Source organism: Stegodyphus dumicola, chromosome 4, assembly GCF_044657685.1.
Source record: "Stegodyphus dumicola isolate Sdum_Otavi_A_Nest chromosome 4, ASM4465768v1".
NCBI classification, from domain to species: domain Eukaryota; kingdom Metazoa; phylum Arthropoda; class Arachnida; order Araneae; family Eresidae; genus Stegodyphus; species Stegodyphus dumicola.
The window spans coordinates 183,030,658-183,045,743 of NC_140771.1; the positions used below are offsets into that span (position 1 = coordinate 183,030,658).

At 31.2% G+C, this 15,086-nt stretch overlaps 1 protein-coding gene across 1 annotated transcript; it reads right to left on the bottom strand.

Annotated features, from left to right (window-relative positions):
* Nucleotides 1–6,882: 6,882 nt before the first annotated feature.
* On the bottom strand, nt 6,883–7,593 carry LOC146997767 (uncharacterized; the record flags this gene model as incomplete). The annotated part of the gene is made up of 1 exon (XM_085814392.1): nt 6,883–7,593. A coding segment is annotated over one exon (711 nt), but the record flags the coding sequence as incomplete, so codon positions are not given.
* Between the last annotated feature and the right edge of the window lie 7,493 nt (nt 7,594–15,086).

The following is a 15,086-nucleotide window of genomic DNA, read 5'->3' on the forward strand; positions in this document are numbered from 1 at the left end:
GATATGGTTTTGAACAGTTCGCTTTCAAATGTATAATTCTTATGTTCTTGATTATAAATTTGGCAGTGTCATTTTGAATAATTCTTATTAAATGCATCTTTTTATGATCCGAGACCATCTCTCAATTAATTCTTGCACTAATAGGAGCTTAGTAATTGTTTAAATCTTATTTGTTTCATATATCAAAATGACATTTGCATATGAATATTAGTTGTTTTTTTTTTTTTTAAACTTCCTTCAATGTTTGAATACTTTTTTCATTTTCTGAAAGTTTTAATAGTTTAATGTCAAATTAGTCGAGTCGTTAGACTGTAATCTAAAATTTTCAGATTCAAAAAGAACGATTTCAGGAAATTTCAGATTCCTGATCTTTCAGAGATATTGCGCTCAGTATTAAAAAGTAATCAGTCGGATTAGTAGAAATATATTGAACGTTTTAAATGAGTTCATTTTGGAATTTGGACTGTTAAGAAATTGTAAGCATGAATATACATGTAAAAAACCGATATTTGTGATTTTGATTCCACTAATGTTGGTAAAAGAATTATGGATCAGAACAAATAATGGCATAATCAGCAAAAATGCAGAAAATGATACATTTAATTTGTTACTAAATTCAAATTCACTCATTCATCATAAAAAATCATTTATCATAAAAAGTACCTTTTTTCAAACATTCTGTTAAAATTATATTTTGCTAGATTCTTTAGACTTGGGTCTTCTGAAAGTTGTAGAAATCGCAGTTCCTTGCCTTTTATATAATTACTATAGCAACAGCAATAACGAGATTGGTTTCCCTAGTCTCCTAGGCAACATATGAAATGGAAAGGGATGGAAAAACCATTTGGTTATAAAAATAATGATCAAACATTATTAAGACTGTTAAAACGTCAAGTTTTTGTACATTCTTTATGAATTTTAATGCAAGTTTCGATTAAACTTTACGGTTTTTGCTATACTGATTACGTTTATTTAAAATTTTAAATGTGAAGTTCACATATATATAAAACTAGTAATCAAATAGTAATAAAACTAGCAGTAGCAGTAAATCCTTCTAAATGAATTTAACTTGATCATTGACTATAATTTTCGCATTGAAGTAATTTTGAAACATTTAATTTTCTTGATATAAATACTTTTGCTTTAGGCTTAGATTTAAATCATTGTCTAAAAGCACAGACTGGCCATATATTTTTATTTGAATGCCAAGCATCCTTAGGATAATTTTATTAAACGACAATTAATACACTCCTTGAATATCAGGGACCATTTCCATGTGTCTCTAAGTACCTTCATTATTTACTCAATAACTCGAAAGGAACCCCTTCGAGGTATTTATTGTTTATAGTTCGCGGATTTCCATATTTTAATTTATTTATTACTTTATTTAGATACTTCTATATCTTATTTTATTTATTCTTCAATACATTGTTATTAGTAATAAGGCGAATTCAAAACATTTGAATACTTTCTTAACTATGTTCTTTTTGCAATAAATATTTATCAGCACGAAAATTTTTTATTCCATGCTACTTACTTCACGAAGTAAGCAACTGAATATAGTTTTGCGAAAGTAGATCAAATTAATTTAACTTGAAAGGAAACATTAAAATATAACATGTTTAAATTTTATTTCTAAAAATTTTACATAAAATTTTATTATATAAATTACATACATATATATTAAAATATTCTTACTCCTTTAAAATAGAAACTTCAGTCAAAAAAACAACTGAATAAGAGCCTGTTTCCTTATACATAATGTGAATAAAAGCCCTACATATTTTCTTAATTAAAACTTCAGTCAAAAACTCAGTTTTGTTTATTTCATGTAAAACTAATAAAAGCCTATTTTTAATACATAATGAGAATAAAAACCTTATTGTGAATATACTTTTGTCTCATTAACAGAGTTGCGGGTGCCTTTATAATAGTTGAAAATTTAATTTTGAATTCGAAAAGGCGTTCTACAAGTCTGAAATTTAACTTAGTGAACTAAAATTTAACTTTATTTACACGATTATTTTTCAAATCTTTCTTTCGCTTTCTGCAATTTGAAAAATATATATGAATAAAAATTTACAGTTAGAAAACGTTTAAATCGTATCTGACATAATGATTTTTTAAGTGGAGACGTAATTTTTTAAAATATCTGACAGCTATATAAATATTCTACGCCTCGTTTTTAACTTGCATTTTTCTACTTTTATAAAATACTTTAAAATATTAAATCTTACATATTATAACCATCTCTCAGAAGTTAGACTATGGAAAGTATTGTATACTTTTAGTTATTCTTTCTATCCTATTTTTGTGCTTATTCCTTGTGAGGAGGATTTTAAGAAGTATCGTCCAAGACGACTTCGTTCTTTGGCAATTTGGTCATTCTCCAAGATACGATCTAACTTGCACTATATCCTTTTCAAAGAGATTTGCATAGTCACTTTACTCGTCCCCTGCACGACCACGAATTTAGTTAAGCTTTGTCTGCAACAATGCGCAAGATAAAACTTGATCATGAATATTCTGAATTATTGAAGAAGAATGTTTTATTTTAGAAACTGCATTTAAATAAGCATGAGATAATTACGTTGATTAAGTATGAACCAATAAAGAAAAATGATTTTGTTTTTAAGTTGCAACGATAAAAGCAATTTACTTCCTTAAAAACAAAAGCAATTTTAGTAAAATACCATAACTGCTTATAAAATGGTACCTCACTTAACGAAAAGTATTAAGGAGGCTCATACACCTTAAACCCCTTATGATCTTCAACTATGTGACTGTTGCAAGAATTAGAACGTTTTATTTATTTTAGAAACAATTACTTTCAACCTTTTACAGCTGACTACATAAAATAGCTGCTTTGGAAACTAGTAACCAGAAAGTTTGTGTTGTCACAAGTATTTTTGTAATTTAATCCGCTTTGTGACAAAAGTTTTCGTCCTGTTTCCACCTTGCGCGCATGATATTTTAAAAATGGCTAATGGTACATTCTTGAAATTGGATGGAATTCTTTATATGTGCACTATTTTCTAACTGAACCTAAAATCTGATGAATATTTTAATATCAAAAATTTTATGCACGAAAACATTACAGATTTTTTTAATAAAATAAATTTTATAAACTCAACTCCAAATAAAGTAAAAATTTAACACGAAATTCTTAGAATTTTTGGTCCACAGTCGTTTACAAATGTTATTAAAGCTATATATTAAGTATGGAATTAAATTATGCAACAGAATGTTTTAAACAGTGCTCGCAAGGTGGAAACATAACGAAAAATTTTGTCACAAAGCGGATTAAATTATAAAAATATTTGTGTCAACACAAACTTTCTGATTACTATTTCAGAAAGCAGCTCTATTATGTAGTCAGCCGTAAAAAGTTGGAAGTAATTCCTTTTAAAATAAATAAGTTATCCCAATTTTTGCAACAGTCACCTATTCGAAGATCGTATGGGTTTTAAGGTGTATGAGTCCCCTTAAGAACAGAAATATACACTTTTTTAAACTGTTAAGAAGCAAAACTGCTATAATTAAATGATATAGTAATAGTTAAATATCAAAAGAACGATTTATCGAGGTTTTTAAGATCCTGAAGAACACGAATAATTTGACTTGACTAAAAATTTTGAGACAACGATCCGAAGAAGAAGAAACAAATAATTAAAATATTTAAACTGAGTTTCATTTAGAAGTTGGACATTTTGTATCCATCAAGTGGTTCAAAAGCTGAAAACAACAAAATCAAATATTCATGGAATTAAAACGAAAAATTCCAATATACAAAAACAATAAAAAAATTCAACCAAAAAATTTACCTTAAAATTTACAAGAAAATTGTTCGATCCGAAAATGTGCGGAAACTAGTGAAAGATTAGGAATTATATTTTATGTTTGATGTTATCTTGATTAGTGATACTAAGCATTATCATTCAATATTTCGTAACTGTCTCTATGTAATACAGGAGGCGTGGGTAAGAGAAATAATAGCATGGTGCATCGAAGACGCAGTTGCGCAGCCAGGATTTTCGCCGCTCCTCTCAGTGCACATCAAAATATTTATAAAATATCAAAATAGCACATAGGAAAGTAAATAAAAGCTATGGGTTTATTTTATGAAATAAAATTTTTAATTTAACACTTTAACGGGCTGTTTTGCTTGTTTTTATGTTAGGAAAACCCTCGATAACATTCTAGAACTTTTATTTCGTTACTGCAATTTCTGTCCAATAGATAGAATAAAATTTATTAAAAGCAAGATACTCCTTTTCAGATCTCAAGAAATGCATTTTAACTGATTTGCGTTTAGGAGAATTACACTCACAACATGCCATATTTACAGTAGAGAGGAAAAATTTGTGGTCCTGTTACAATATTTGAAACTACATTCTGAAGACTGTATTTTAGAATAACTGTAACAGTTCAAAATAACCCGTCTTCTATCTGTTTTGTCTTTCCAAGCAATAACTGATCTCTAAGGTATTTCTCTTTTAGTGATGAATTCTTTTCTGTTTATATCATTTTGATCATAATTTAATTAACGTTGTATTTTTATTTCAAAAATTTCGATTCACGAGTTCGAAAGCACAGCAGGAACATGAAGCTATTGAAATTTTGTTGAGGTTTTTTTTTATTATTATTATTATTACAATGTCCCAGTGTAAAAACATTTCTCCCGTCAGTTCAGTTTCGTATGACAGTCTGACAATCTCGTGTTACTTCACCTCACCAGTGACCGAGTGTATGGAGACCGCTGAATGCTAGTAATTTAGCTTGGGGTAAAATCCCAGAGAACAAGGAGGCTGAATGATTTTTTTCTTTTGGAGGGGATTACCCTATGTCAAAGGTGCATACAAGCGCAGCACCCCTTTCATAACGTGAATATGAGACGGGTTCCCAGTTACCAAGAATTTTATGGAGAATTTTAGCCTTCATGGAAGACATCCCTCTCCTTAGGAATTTCACTAGTGAACTTTAACATAGTTTAATAAATCTCAATCCTTCCTTTTACTCAGAAGGATACGTGTGACTGACCCATACAAAGTTATGTTTCCCATAAAAAATGCCACCTCAAAAATCGTGCTTCTGTGGAAGACTACCCCCCTTTCAACTACGAGATAGAATAGATAAAGGTGACAATGTTTCAAAACCAGTCACTAAAAGTGACTGGCTTTGAAACTTTTAGTGAATTGTAGATGACCCTATTGATTTAAATCAGTGCATTGAAAAATTATTATTTATCAAGCATCACCATCACCAAAACGAAAGTTTGGAAAAGGTACACATTTCTATACGTCTTCATTATTGCCCTAAAACAAAATTTGTTACCATCAAACATTATTTGAAAGGTGTTAACTATTTTAATAACCATAAAATTAATTTTGTGTCAAATTTAATAAAGCCCCTCTCGATGCGTCCGACTAGAGGTATCGAAAATTTTTTGACATTACTAAAAGCAAGTATTCGTTATGAATTTGAAATATAAACGTTTACATCAAAAATGAACTATTTAAATTATATTCTGATGTAAGCTTTAATTCTTTTTGAATATCAGTGTTCATGAATAGTGGTGTAAAAGAATATCGAAAATTAGTTTAATTCTCATCTAGAAAGCTCTTTAATTGCTATTTGGCTGTTTGCATGAATATTTGCACCATTAATGCATATAGTTTGGTTTGAGCTGTTGCATATTTTATCATATATTCCGCTTGGAAAGTACTGTTGTTAGGAAGATCCTATAGAGGCTCTTGTGGTGATTTCACTAGCCATGCTGAAAAGTATGGCCGAAATGCACTTTTTGCCTTAATCGTTTTAATAATAATTCCATAATCCAATAGGTCCCTACTTCGGGCCTCAGCACTAACAGAGCAGCAAAAATCATAGATCATAAATCGGAAAATATCGCCATTAACAAAACCAAAACTGAGTTCTCCAGCAACAATTGGTTCTCATTACAAAATAATGATTGCGCCACAAAAAACACTTATGACATCAATAACACCATGCACCATCGCTGTGTGTTTATATGTTGGACATATATACAAAACATAAGCACTTCCAAATTTCTCTTCTTCTTTAAAATCGTTCGCAATAAGATACATACTTGTAATAATTTACATATATGTGTAATATTTTAATATCTGAAATCCTTTTTCACGCTTTTTAAAAAACTTTTACGTCAAGTTCGCGAAGCTTAAATATTAATATGAAGAGCGCTGCTCTTTTTAAACGCTTCCTAACTTTCAGATGAAAGTGTCACTCTTCTCGTGCCACCTACAATTCCATTCATCATCCATCATGAAAGTTTTACTGTCCCTAGATTGGCCTATGAAATTTAGAGCAAGATGATATCGAGTCTTATGTAAGCCTATTGTACGAAAGCTAAAGCAATAATTTTTTAATTCATGCAGCTTTACAGAAACTGACATATATATATAATTTTCTGCAATTACTGTACTCTGATTAAAAAAAAAAGATAATTTCTTAAAGTTATCCAAAATATTTGCTAATATTAGTCAAAATTAAATCTAATAATAATATGAAAGTCTACAATGTATGCCTTATTTTATTCAGAAAATATCAAAATGAAGACGTCTGGACTGCTGCTGGACTTCAAACTGTGGTTTATGATAGTTGTGGCAATGGAAATTACTGAAGTATATTGCCAAAAATACTATCCTGTGTACTATACTGTTGGACACCACCATGGGTAATGTTATTAAATTTGATAATAAATTCAGTCTTTATAAATTATTTCTAAAATATATAAAAAATATGCTTTATCTTCAACTACAAATGTTTCATTTTTATAAACATATATAAATAAACCAAAATAATATTTATGTTTTATATATATTATATATATTCCCCAATATTTCAGTCACCATCACAAGAAAAAAATTGAAATTCATATGAAAAATCATCATCATCACCATCACCACCACCATCACGGACATGAACATAAGCATCACCATGGACATCATCACGGCCACCATCATCAACATGGTCATCATCACGGTCACCATCATCACCATGGACATCATCACCATCATGGCCACCATCATCATCACGGGCACGAGCATAAGCACCACCATGGGCATCATCACGGTCACCATCATCACCATGGCCATCATCATCATCACGGCCACGACCATAAGCACCACCATGGACATCATCACGGTCACCATCATCACCATGGACATCATCACCATCATGGACATCATCACGGACATCACCACGGACATCATCATGGTCATCACCACGGCCATCACCATGGTCATCATCACGGTCATCATCATGGACATCACCATGGTCATCATCACGGCCACCACCACGGACATCATCATGGTCATCACCATGGTCATCATCACGGCCAGCACCACAGACATCATCATGGCCATCATCACGGTCACCACCACGGACATCATCATGGCCATCATCATGGTCACCACCATGGACACCATCATGGTCACCATCATGGACACCACCATGGACACCATCATGGGCATCATCATGGACACCATCACGGTCATCACCATGGACACCACAGTGGACATCATCACGGACATGCCCTCGGGTTACATAATGTTATGCACTTTTACAATCTTTTTGGTCAGCAATACTGAACGAATGAATCTTTGTACCTCAGAACCTTTGTACCTCAGAACGAAAGAGCCAACAAGTCTGATATGAAATAATAATAGCAGCAATAAGATAACAACAATAATCATATTAATAGTAATAAGAAAAATTATCTGTCAGGGCTTTGGTTGCAAAATACACAAAATGGTTTAAAGGGTCTTAGACAAACATTAACAGCAGATAAGGAATACAGAAGCAGTTACGTTTACATTGGAGCATTAGTAACCGGACGTTCCTCCCTCCTATGCTAAACAGCATTATTTGCTATAGATTACACTGGGCAGTGTGGATTCTTTTCATTCAAGACATTGATTCTACGAAAGAAAAAAACACTTCAGCTTTTCCTTCTAACCCGTCGCATTTATCCAACTTATCTTCCACTGATGTCTTCCTTTGAGCGTATCTAAAAGGCAAAATGTGTACCATAGCTATGTGGCCCCTGATACTTAGGTGAGTGGGAACCTCTATACCAACAGTGTTAAATTGGCCAATCTTTTCTCAAAATCTGCTATAGATATAAGTTTAAAATATTTTGTGTAATTAAAATACACCTATTTGATTATACTGAAATGAGTTTGAGTTTTAGAATAATTTATAGAATATTGTATTAGGCATAGTAAAATTTAGCACTTTTCGCACAAACAAAACTGCGAATTTTTTTTTTTCTTAGTTTATCAGAAAAAACTCATTTTAGTAAATATTACAAAACATAATAAATAAGCCATAAAAAATTACAAACCTGTGAACAGTAGTTCCTGAGAAAAGGTTCATGAGTATAAAATAACACATTTGGAGAAAAACGCATTTTTATGTAAAATATCCTCATTTATCAAAGCATTCCATGATAAATTAAAACTAGCTTTTTTACAGCTCTAATTTTCATAGAGATAAAAGTATGGTATTTTTAGAAGCTATAAGTGTAGAGAATTTGAAAATACAAAAATCCCAAATCACTATTTTTTGAAGATTTTTGGCTTCCAACACCCCTTACACAACAGCGTTTCCGGCACTAACATATAGCCGCAAGAGCCTGGCATTTTTTAAATATCTTCGAATATCGGCATGTGGATGCTGTGAGGCATATACTGACATAGGCGAATTAAATTTTCTCTGAAACTGTAAAGCTACATTATGTTCTAAAATCCTAAATAACTAATTGTATTCCTTTATCTCTTATCCTTCCTGTGTCTGGTAAATGTAGAGAGCATTTGTTATACGCATAAAAATGATTGCTTTTGTATTTCTGACCTACCTATAGAGTTTGTCTAACACCTTTTGTCTACCCCGCATAAAAGTTAATCAATGCATTGTATGTTGGTTGGCAAATATATGAACAATTTTTATAGTCTTATATTTATCATAATAAATAATATTAAAAATACAGAACTGGACACCTAATTACTACCTTACAATATTTTCACTTAAACATAATAACACAGAGTTAAAATTTTGTGTTGTTGTTGTTGTCTCATCCATATTCCACGGAACAATGGTTACCAGAGCCTACTCCGAAATAAATTTATGAACATTTCGTCTAAGCGAGGTTATTATTATTTGTTCGGTACAGTACCCTGAAATTACGGTCATTCAACAAAATTAGTCGTAATGCAAATAAAATAATTCATTATACAAGAACTTATTGCATCAGCGCATTTCAAAAACATAAAATTTATAAGATAATTAGAAAATTGCTTAGTACTAAAAAATAAATTGGTATAAAATGTATGAAAAGTTAGAGAAACGAGGAGATATTTATATTCTGATTTATTTGTTCAGTAAATTTTAATTCAGTAAATTTGAGTCCTTGAGTAAAATCTTTGAATTTCGTTCAGTTCATTGATTCTAGAGGCTTCTAAATTCAGGTTTCGCAGTAGGCAACAAACAATAAAAATCATGCTTTTGAAACCGACATAATTTAACAATTAAGTAATTAAAAAATTCTTTCTTAGTTCAGCATCAGAATGAATTTTTATAAATATTATCAAACATATTAAGAACATTCTGACATACCTATTGGGGCAAATAAACATAAAATTTAATGTTTACCGCACTTTTTTTTGGGGGGGGGACTCAATCGAGCCTGTATCAAAGCATTGCTGATGAGCTACTATTAATGCTTGCACAACAAATTATAAGGCTTTGGATATAAGTTAAAATGCTTGATCAATAATAATAATAATAATGTAGAGTCTTACTCTTTTTGGTAACATAAACTAAGTGAAGACTCTAAATAGAACTAAGCGACTTATTATTATATATAGTTAAGCCAACAGAAATGTAAAAATGGGTGTAAAAGACCCTTTGATTAAGAACTTAATTGAACAGAATGCATGCCTGCTGCTTGCAAAACCAACCAGCAATTATGGCGTAACTTAAAAAACAGAATTTAGATTAAAACTAAGTTTTAACTAGAAGCTACGCAGATTGTCTCTAACCTGTACCGACGTGACAGCACTATCTGTAAGATTAAAGCAATGTCGTAGAGGGGGATGCTACCGCAAAATATCAATTAGTAACGTACCCTTCAGCAGGCGGAATATTAGTCTGACTAAAGTAATCTCAAATCCTCACTTAACCTTCCAGCACGTGCGCTTGGCAATTTTACATGAGCACGCGCGCGTTGTATTTTTTACGACATCCGTTATTTTACCGTTTTTGGCCCGAAAAACGACAGGAACGAGTGAATATTGATAATAAATTTGTTAAGAAATAAACTATTAAACTTATTATTGCAAAATACAAATGATATCATATTCAAATATAAGTAAATTATTTTTAAGTTCTTATGTTAGTGAGATGGAAATGCAACGATGTATTTCAATATAGAAAATTTTAATTATTATTTAATAATTATATTTTAAAATCGAAGCCAATTTTAATATTCATCAAAGGCAAGTATAGACAAATAAAAAAGGAAAACACCTTGGTAGAAAAAAAGTAAGTTTAGCATTATTTACTTCTGCAAGGAAATTTACTTCTTACTGGTTACAAAAACGCACTAAAAAATAAAAATAAAAGAAAATAAGAAATGGAAATCGCTATTGTTCTCTCTTCCAAAGATTTCCCTGTCTTCCTTTTTTTCATCAGATAAATCTTGAAGAATGCAAGCAAAATCAGCTGGTTGCACATATTTTTTGCAATGAAAACCGATATAAAATTTACAGAGCCAAATGTATTCAAATTAAAATAATACACACGGTAATAAATAACACAAAATAAAAAAATACTTCAGAAAAAAAATACTTTCCGAATTTTCACATACAACCACGCGCGTGTCGTAAATTTTACGAAAAAGCTGCTCACAAAAGCCCAGTTAAAAAAAAAAAATAAATAAATAAAAAATAAAAAGGCAAATGACTTCCTGTTGGCACATTCTATGATGTGGGGAAGGGTAGAAAGGAGGAATAGAAATGAACTTCAGACGTCTCAGCTTCCATATGCGAAAAATGTGCATTAAAAACTGAATTTGTCGTAAATTTTGCGCATACGCACGTGCTGGAAGGTTAAATACAAGCGAGTTAAAATTTGCAATCTAGCAAGAAAATGGAAAGGGAGAAGTGACAATAAAGTTTCGGAACATAAAAATAACTGGTTAAGTGAAATAAATAGCTTACAATAGTAATAATAATAATAACTTGTGACATGTTTTCTACACCTTCTGCTATAACCGATAATTTTAAAGACCTTCAGCTATGGTTGAACTTGAGGCACACAATTCTCTTCCGTTCCTCGACACGTAACACATCCAACTTCAGTCCTACAGTTTACAGTAAACCTTCATCTTCCACCACACTTCAAATCATGTCATCCGACTAAACAAAAGTTAGCTTCATTTTATTCTTATGTTTTCAGTGCACTTCAAGTTTGCTCCTCCAAACTGGCTCTTGATCAAGAACTAAATTATTTAAAAGCAGTACTTATTGACCGGAGCTTTTCACCCAACTTTATTAATCAAGCAGTTACAAAACTCTCATCTCAGCACACGAAAAGGCACGCTGTTGTTTTACGAGATTAAAAGAATTATTTTGTCATTCCTTTCTTTCCTTCAATTAACTCTAAAATTACACGTATTTTACAGAAATTTAATATTCATTTCGTTTATTCTCCTAACAATAAAATTCCGAATTCCATATTCAAGGACTCCATTCCGAATTTGAATTCCTGGAGTATTTACTGGATTCTGTGCCAGTGTGGTTGAATTTACATTGGTCAAACTAAGAGAGCCTTAAAATTTAAAAAAATAAACATGAAGCATATGTTAGAAAAAACGAAACACAGAAATCCTCTGTTGCTCGGTAGTGTTGGTCCGAAAATCACACTTTCAATTTTTCGGGGGCCAAAAATTATTCAAAAAAACATCTTCCATTGGTGAATCGGATTTTTAGAGACGTTTAAGATTCGAAAAAAAAAAACTTTCTGTCCAGTTGACGACCTTAATTTCAATCCATATTTGCCATCAGCTTTTAATAAAATTATGTTTTAGTTCTCGTTTCATCAATACATGGCGCCTGTAGCTTAACTCCTGCCTTGCCATTCTTATCTTATCTTATCTAATCACTATATCTTATCTCGTTCATTTGGGCTTTGGCAACTGAGGGTGATGGTTCCATAAAACCATCGAAACTAGTCTTGTGAAAATTTACAAATATGACGCAGATTTTTGTTTGACCTTCTAAATTAATACTTGTTCGGCGTGTTATTTTATCTTAATTACCGGATAAATGTCAGGAACCCACCTTTATCTTAAGTTCGTTAAAATTTATTCATTATTATTTGATTTTATAGTGGTATTTTTTTTTAATTATCCTTGGGAAGCGCGTAATATTGCTTAACATATTAGCCGCTGGTGTTGCGTTGACGCAACGGTCAAAATAAATGCTTATATAAATATAACTACCTAAGATATTTTATACCAGCAGATGATTTTGTGTAGGGAATATTATGAACATTATTTCTGTAAAAAAATATTTGCCTTCAACAATCATTTTATTTATAATAATTAATCTCACACTTTAAGCAAAATTTAAGCAGCTGAAAATATTTAACGAAAGAATCGCCGTTTTTATGAGTGATCTATTTTTAGTCAAGGTCACCGTTTATCAGAACATTACATCAGTCAGATGTTTATATTTGTGTTGGGAAGGGAGGGAAAACAGGTGTTGCGTTGACGCAACGTCAGCAGGAAACGGGTAGTCAATCTCCTTTTTCATTCATTCCTTTCGATGTTCTGGTTGTTTAAAAATGCCTAGAACGAAGTATCTTACATTAGAAGAAGCCCTTCAAAGATTTTTTGATGAAGAAACATATGATGATAATTTTAATAATGACCAGAATGAAAGTAATATTGTTGTTGTTTTCCCAGAAATTGCAGAGGTTAGTGACGAAGAAGAAAGGAATGGCAATGTTTTAAATAATGATAATGATATTTTACCAAATGATACTGCTGGGGAAGTTGAAATTCACGTAAGAAGTAAGTTTCAGTCTTCTAAAAGCAGTTATAGTCATACTAAAAAGTTTAAAAAGCAGAAGACTAAAATCTTGAAGTGGATAAAAAAAGAAACTGTTAGTTATGTCAAGAACATGAAGTAAGAGATAGAAGAGAAATTATAAAAGACAAAATACAAGATAAAACTAGTACACAGATTTTCGATTTTCGTTTTGGTTTAGACATTTACTCTCTTCTCGTTGAACAGACAAATATATACGCTCAGCGAGAAAAAAAAATGCACCCAGAATTTATTGCATCTGAAGCCTATATGAGAAGATTTATTGGAATAGTATTGCTTACAGGATATCATTCTTTACCTCAAGAAAAAATGTACTGGTCTTTTGATAAGAACATTTCTGTTCCTGTTGTACGGCAATCGATATCACGTTTGCAGTACAGGAATATGAAGCAGAATTTGCATTTGACAATCTTCAAATTGACAATACTGATAAATTATATGAGGTGAGACCGTATCTAAACTTACTAAATATCACCACCTTTTACTACTGGAAATATACTCTTTTAGATTTCAGACGCGAGAATGCATTATTCCTTTAGCAAACTCCTATTGAAAGTGCAGAATCAGCCAGAAATAGATCAGCAACAGGAAGACCTAGTAAATTCAGCATTCAAAAACCATTGCATGGAGATGGTAGACATTTTATCGTAAAGTCCGTTGATAACAAAAGACTTTGTTGTAGAGAGTACCATAGCCATACTGTTTATAGATGCAAAGTATGTAATGTAGCTTTCCATCATGATTGTAATCAAGCTTTTCATGCTTGAATCTTTCAAATGAAATAATCTGTATTTGTAAAAGAAATACAATATATATTTTAATATTAAATTAATTACAAGTAAAGTGATTTGTAGATTTATAAAACGTTACACAGCTAAAAAGCAATTCTGCGCTCCACTCAAAAGAAACATCACACGAGTACAATCCTACTCACTAAACATCCGTAGTCTTATTCCGTTGACGTTGCGCGAACGCATTACTCGCTTTTTCCACAGGTAAGAGCATTCTTTTTTATTTTCAATGTAAATTTATGTTATAAATGCTAAATTTAATATTTGTTATTATTTTCATGAGAAAAGAAACATCCCTTGTAGTTTTGGCGGTTAATGGATTAACTAAATTCGACATTTTAGTTTATAATATAGGCAATATTTAAAAAAATAAAATTTAATAAAATAATTAATTAAAAAAATATTTAATTTAATAAAACCTTCAAATGTGCTTTTTGCATTTTCTCTCTATATTCTTCAATAAAGTAAATAAGTTTTTAAGAAAATACAAGTGGTTGGTCAGCTTGTAAGGCAGATAGAATCCAGTTTAAATAAGAAAAAATTTTATTAACAATTTTTAAAATAATCCTGCAAAAGGCACGAATCTAACTGTCATATATCTTAGATACAATGCAACCTAATAGAGGGTTAAATAATTCGCCTAATGCTCGATAGATCCCTGATAGATCGGCTTCGTGCGGTTTTGTTTGGATATTACAGGTATTGTGCTAAATAACAACTGAATGTTTTTACGGGAAACTACTTCATATAAATAAGTGAAGAAGCACATCGTTTCACAAGATTAAATCTCGGATTCTAGAGAGTTGTGAGTTTACCTAATGCTATAAAGAATCATTATTGCTTGAGAATTAGTGATATGCAGATTGAATGGGATTAAAGTGCATAATTAGGAATCTGGTTTTGGTAACTTGTTTCGCCTTCAACAATACCTCTTGAGCATTTCCCGATCCGTGTTTCGTATACATGGAATGTTTTTCGTGATGTCGCATTTTAACTTCAAGATGAAATTTAGACTTGGTTAGACAGATTACAAATTCTTTAAATGATCGATTCTTTCACTAATGATAATGACCTCTGACTGCTGCTAAGGTCAAAACTATGAATTTGAAATTTTTACAAGACTATAAAAGTACGATAATTC